We start from the raw sequence: 6,000 nt of genomic DNA, 5'->3' as shown, positions 1-6,000 counted from the left end.
GACTGGCCAAGCCTGCCCAGAGCCCGGTATCCTGAGGAGGACTGGCCGAGCCTGCCCAGAGCCCGGTATCCTGAGGAGGACTGGCCGAGCCGACCCCGAGCCCGGTATCCTGAGGAGCGGCCTGAGCTTCCCCCCGCCGAGGGTCCGGAGGAACCGACCAACCTACACAGCGCTCGGTGCCCGGAGGAGCCCATGGTCTGGGACACGGCCGACAAGGCTCAGGATGTGCAGGTACCCATGAAGGAGGAGATGGAAAGTGGCCCAGGGATAGCAGACCCCGAACCCATGTCAGTGTGTTGCGGTCAGGATCCCCACTGACCCAGCAGCAGACGGACTGCTGGTGATAGGGCCCCGGGCTGGAACACAGTGGAGTGGATGGGCCTGTGTTCCCCCCTGCCACCCCCACGCCGGGTGGCAGTCTCTCCTCCTCCCTGCCTAATGGCCTGAGCCCTGAACTGTTATTTGTCTGCTCAGCCCCTGCCGAAGGGCCTGAGCCCTGAACTGTTATTTGTCTGCTCAGTTCCTGCCTGAGGGCCTGAGCCTTGAACTGTTATTTGTCTGCTCAGCCCCTGCCTGAGGGCCTGAGCCCCTGAACTATTATTTGTTTGCTCAGCCCTGCCTGCGGGCCTGAGCCCTGTACTACGGTTGGCTGCCCGCCCGACCTAGGCCCGGGAGTGCAAGACTGAACTGCTTCCCAGCCTCGTGAGGTGAGGCGGCCTGGCTCCCAGCCGCCCCTGTAAGGGACAAGCCTCACCCCGGAACGTCTACACCATCATGCATGTTTCTGAGATTGCCTGTATCAGCTGCTACTTGGTTGCTTTTGCATAAGTGCAGCCAATAGTAATTGGTGCAGCGTCAAACAGTTTGTTGTACCTTGGTTCTTGCCATTCTCAGCGCTTGTAAGGTTTTTTCATTTGGGTCTCTCTTGTAGTTGATTTGGGCTGTGCGTTTGGCTTCCAAGACTGGTGTCAACACATTGGGATATGTGCCAAGCCAGTCATTGGTCTTGTTTTCCTTCTTCCCAAAGACAGACAGACAGCTGTATCGTAGATTGTGTTCTTCAGTTGCTCCCACTTCAGCTGGGCGCTTGTGGCACAATCACTGGAGTCAAGGGCTTGTTGTAGTATGTTCTTGTACTGCTGTGACTTTTCTTAGTCCGCAATGGCACTGATGTTGGTATAAGGGCATCCTTTTACTTTAGATCTATGTATTTTCTTTGGTTTAAGTCTGACCTTACTGCATAGCAGAGTGTGGTCTGTGTCGCAATCAGCACTTTGATAACTGTGGTAATGAGGACAGTGTTAAGGTTGGTACGCCTTGTGATGATAAGATCCAGTTGGTGCCAGTGGCCAGATCTGGGATGTTTCCAAGACGCTCTGAAGCGGGGCTATGGAACTCATTCCCATAAAAGATAAGACTGACATAGAATTAACCACTTTCAGAACTAAGATGAAGAGAATTGGGTGCCTAACTGACTTTTGTGCCTTTGAAAATCTTCCTGTAAATGCAGAACTAATTTGGTTGACTTAGTTTTCCTCTAATAAGTTCTGCACACACGCACACAAATAACCCCCTGTAAACTAATCAAGCTGTTTCCCCTACAGGTGGGAATGAAAGAGAGAAGGAATTGTTGTTGTTCCAATTTGTATTTTTAAATACTCTGTCATGCTTAGATATTATGGTGATGTGGATCATATAAATAAGGCTAAAATTTTGTCATGGTTATTTTTAGTAAAAGTCACAGACAGGTCACTGGCAATAAACAAAAATTCATGGAAGCCCATGACCTGCCCCTGACTTTTACTAAAATTAAGTGTGACAAAGTGGTGAAGAAGGGGGGTCCAGCACTCACTGCTGCTGCAGCTCTGGGGTCCCCCTGCTGCTGGCCAGGGCAGCTGAGAGTGCTGGGGTCCTCCCTGCTGCCCATGGTGGCTGGGAACTGCGGGACCCACCCGTCACTTGCTGCAACTGAAGCAGAAAATGTCATGGAGGTCTCTGGAAGTCATGGATTCCACGACCTCTGTCACATAATCTTAGCCTCACATAAAAGTAACCAGATGTTTAGACAGAGCTAGTCCTACTTTCCCTGCTTTGTAAAGCACAGTGAGATCTGTAGATAAAAAGCACTGTCTAAGAACTAAATATTGTTGTTGTTCTTCCTCTCTATGGCCAATATTCCTGCAAACACATCTGTGCTTAAGTCTTGTTGACGCTACTCGCAGTAGCAGAGTTTAAGCAGGTGTGTGTTTGTAGAATCAGGGCATTTGCGACCAATCCTGCAGGTGATAGCATGTGGGTGAAAGGCTCTGCCCTTGCTTAGCCCCATTACAGTGAATGGGACTCTGCGTGGGGGACAGTAGTCCACCTGTGTACTGTCAATTGTAGGATCAGAACCTAAATCCAGGTCTATACTTAAAGTTTTTACCAGTATAATAATGGTTTGGGATGTTTTTTATTTTAATGAGATTTTTATATTGGCAAAAGCCCTATTGTAGACGCAGTTGTACAAAAAGTGCTTTTGCTGGTGTAGCTGATTTTGTTTGGGGGAACGGGTATAAGCTGTACCTGCAAAAGCCGGTATAACCTGTGTCTTCACTAGGAGGGTTTGCCCATATAGATCTGCTGGTACAGCTAGACCAGGAAAACTTTTCTAGTGTAGACTAGCCCTCAGTATCAGATTGTTTATTAGGATATACCATATGTTTAAAAATATACTTGCTAAAAATGTTTCAGGTATGTATCAAAGCAGCCGTACAGTAGGGATTCTCTTTGTCTTACCAACAACCTTTACATTTTTTCCTAGAATGATCTAATATGATCTGGACTTGCCCCTGTTAACTTTCTTGCATCCTTCAGTCTATTTAGGAAAAGGCAAACAGGTTTCAGTCATGACAAGCATGCTTACTATAAACCCACTGTGATGGGTTGTCACCCCTGGTGTGCAGTCTGGGAGCTGTGGGAACTGCTGTGCCCCTTAATCCACCAGCTTTGCTGGTCTAACTCACATTGCTTTGTTGGTGATTCCAGCCAGCCTCTCCAGGCCCTGTTATCACCCAACATGATAGCTGGTGGCGCCACACACCCACACTGCGCTACCTGAGTGCTTTACCTAAGCTACTCAAAGACAGGCAGGAGGCAACAGCCAATTTCCCAGCTCCTCCAACTTGTACCCTTGCTGGAGTATAAACCCAAACTTATACCGTCTTGCACTGCATAGGGATCTGTACTGTGTTAGGTCATTAACACAGGGGAGGGTTAGCTGTGGGGAGGGATATCTCAGTGGTTTGAGCATTGGCCTGCTAAACCCAGGGTTGTGAGTTCAATCCTTGAGGGGGCCTCTTCCACAAATACAAGTTAACCTAACATTTAGGTCACAGAAGTGATGGCACCTGTACCGAGGTTTAGATCAAATATGTACAGGGTATTATGCTAACATGTACACCAAGGGAACAGTTAACTTGAATACAGGGTCAAATCAGTGACAGCTCAATCCAACACTGATCTTTGTCTCAGATACAGACTTTCCAAGGGCAAGTTTCTTTTGAAAGAAGGCTTAATTCCCTAGCATGAAGTGTATAAATTTGCCCAGGCAAACATATACTAGTGAAAATTCATGCAGAAAATTCATACAGCTGGGGCAAAATCAGTACTTGGTCCTGCTAGTGAAGGCAGGGGGCTGGACTCGATGACCTTTTGGGGTCCCTTCCAGTTCTAAGAGATATGTATATCTCCATATATTATTATTATTATTATTATTATTATAAAGTTCACCTTCCTCTTGATGTGGGAAAGATATGCAACAGCCTTTGCTCACAGAGCTGAGATTTTCCCCAGACACTTCACTTAAAGGCACACTGGTCCTGCTAGCCCAGAATCTTGTCTTCCAGCAGTGGCCAATGCCAGGTGCTTCGGAGGGAATGAACAGAACAGGCAATCATTGGGTGATCCATCCCCTGTTGTCCACTCTCAGCTTCAGGCAATCAGAGGCTAGGGACACCCAGGGCATGTTGTGGCACCATTCCCCCATCATCAGTTACCATGCAGAAGAAACCACTATTCTGCAGCTAACAGAAGTTTGTGGCAGAAGGTATCTTCTCCGAAGAAGACATAAACCTTATGTTAAATACAGGGACACAGGATGTCTCTGTGCCAAATACTAGGACGGAAGGAAAATCTCTTGGAATTTAATGTTAGCTATTTTATGTGTGTGTCTCTTAAAACAAAACAAAAAGGTTTCTTTTGTAAAACAAATACGTATAAAAATTCTATACAGCACATCTAGAGGATGCAGATTTACTGAGACAATTGCATGTACAATCCATGCCTCGTCAGACATGGCATTTCTGTTTGAAAACTAAATGCTGAAGTTTGGGTAAATTGCAATGAGTTTCTCAGCTAAACTTTAATACCTTTTCTCCCCTCATGCTCCAAAGAGTAAGTAGATTCCTCACTTTTTCACTGTTGTGTTCTCTGAGCTTTTAGGTAGGATGCAGTAAACAGTACATAGAGTCGGCTGTTCTAGTTTTGAAATTAGCGTTCCAAACATTGTCTGGCTGTAATGGAGAAATAACCCATAACTATGTATTTGTATTTAGAAACTGGCAAGGTCTTCACGTGGGGTAGAGCAGACTATGGGCAACTCGGAAGGAGTGCGGTGGTTAACGATGGACAAAGACAGGAGGTGCAGAGATCATCTGAACAGCATTTGGAGCAGTTGTCTAATGTGCCAGTTTCAGTGCCTTGCCTCGCTGGAGCATCTCAGGTAAGGGAAAAATGTGTCCTTTTTTCAGTTTTAGAATTTCTCCTCTTTGCACAAGTCAAGATGCTCAGAATGATCTCCTGAAAAAACTTTCTTCAAAATGAAGCAAAAACAGCCCTTCTCTCCCACTCAAGTACTCCAAATTTAATTTGATTCAATTATTTGTAATTCTTAAATAATCATTGTGTTCTGAAGCAAGTTTGTTCTTGGTAGAAGCAGTGAGTGAGGGATTGGAGTTTTCATTAGCAAAAAGATTGCTTTAGATTTGGTATCTTCTTTAGATGTCAAATTTGAAGAGGAAGTAGTTGCCGCTGTAATACTGTGTAACAGATTAGGTATGTTGCTTTCTTCTGAAGAAATGCTACAGTTTAACCTATGATCTTCCCGCACTTCACACTGTGTTGCTCAGATTGAGTTTCACTCTTAAGGCAGTAGTGTTTTTAGTTTTGAAATGAGAAACAACCTTCCTTTAATGGGCAGCTGAATCCAGAAGGGACAAATAAATTAGTATAACTGGAAAAAATGAAGTTACACAGTATGACAAGTAGACTGTCATTTGAATGGAATTGAAGATCTCTAAGCACATGATTTATAGTCCCTTGACATCATTGGAAAGACCCCCATTGACTTTAGTGGGCTTTAGATCAGGCCCTAATTGATAGAGAATTTCTCAGAGGTTGGACGTCAATACCATCAACGAGGACTTTTGAAAAGAGTAGTAGACTTATTTTTGATGAAACTGAATAGTCAAACTTACAGGAGTCAGAGTTAAACTATTAACAAAGAAAGAGCTTGGAAAATTTGACACTGTTTAAGGAGTACGTTGGTGCTGCAGCCACTGAAATAGAAAGATTAGGTGGAAAACTAGCCTTCTATACTAAATCTCGAAATTCCTGGAAATGATTAGGTCCCGTAGAACAAAAGCTGGAGCTATTGTTAAACATGAAAATCTTGGTAATAGCCAATATCTTCAGTAGCATTACCATTTTAGAATAATGAGAGTTTTTCCAGTAATGACTGTCACAGTCCCCAAAGTAACTGCACCCCTTCGTGATCTTCTTGCGTGATTACACTTAGGGCTCTATCCTCTAGCTATCACTTTTCTTAGGGTGGGATCCTGCTATCCACTCCCTACAGACCAGGGAGTTAGACTGCAGACTCCTGTGATTCACTGTGATTACCTCAGCAGGTCTGACTTTAGTTCAGTACCTGTAGTCCTGTTTTCTCAGGGGCAATGATAC

General features: G+C 45.0%; 1 protein-coding gene across 3 annotated transcripts in view; it reads left to right on the top strand.

The window, feature by feature from the left end:
- Window positions 1–6,000, top strand: part of SERGEF (secretion regulating guanine nucleotide exchange factor) — a 259,257-nt gene that overhangs the window by 60,914 nt on the left and 192,343 nt on the right. For all 3 annotated transcript variants that reach the window (XM_024210433.2, XM_024210432.2, XM_029913589.1), the window contains exon 9: window positions 4,596–4,762. In XM_024210433.2, coding sequence (XP_024066201.1) covers window positions 4,596–4,762 — 167 coding nt within the window. The remainder of the gene's footprint in view (window positions 1–4,595; window positions 4,763–6,000) is intronic.

This window comes from Terrapene carolina, unplaced genomic scaffold (genome assembly GCF_002925995.2).
Source record: "Terrapene carolina triunguis isolate 2854851 unplaced genomic scaffold, T_m_triunguis-2.0 Scaffold715, whole genome shotgun sequence".
NCBI lineage: Eukaryota > Metazoa > Chordata > Testudines > Emydidae > Terrapene > Terrapene triunguis.
The sequence above is the reverse complement of the archived record's forward strand: the minus strand, read 5'-3'. Positions and strand labels throughout refer to the sequence as shown.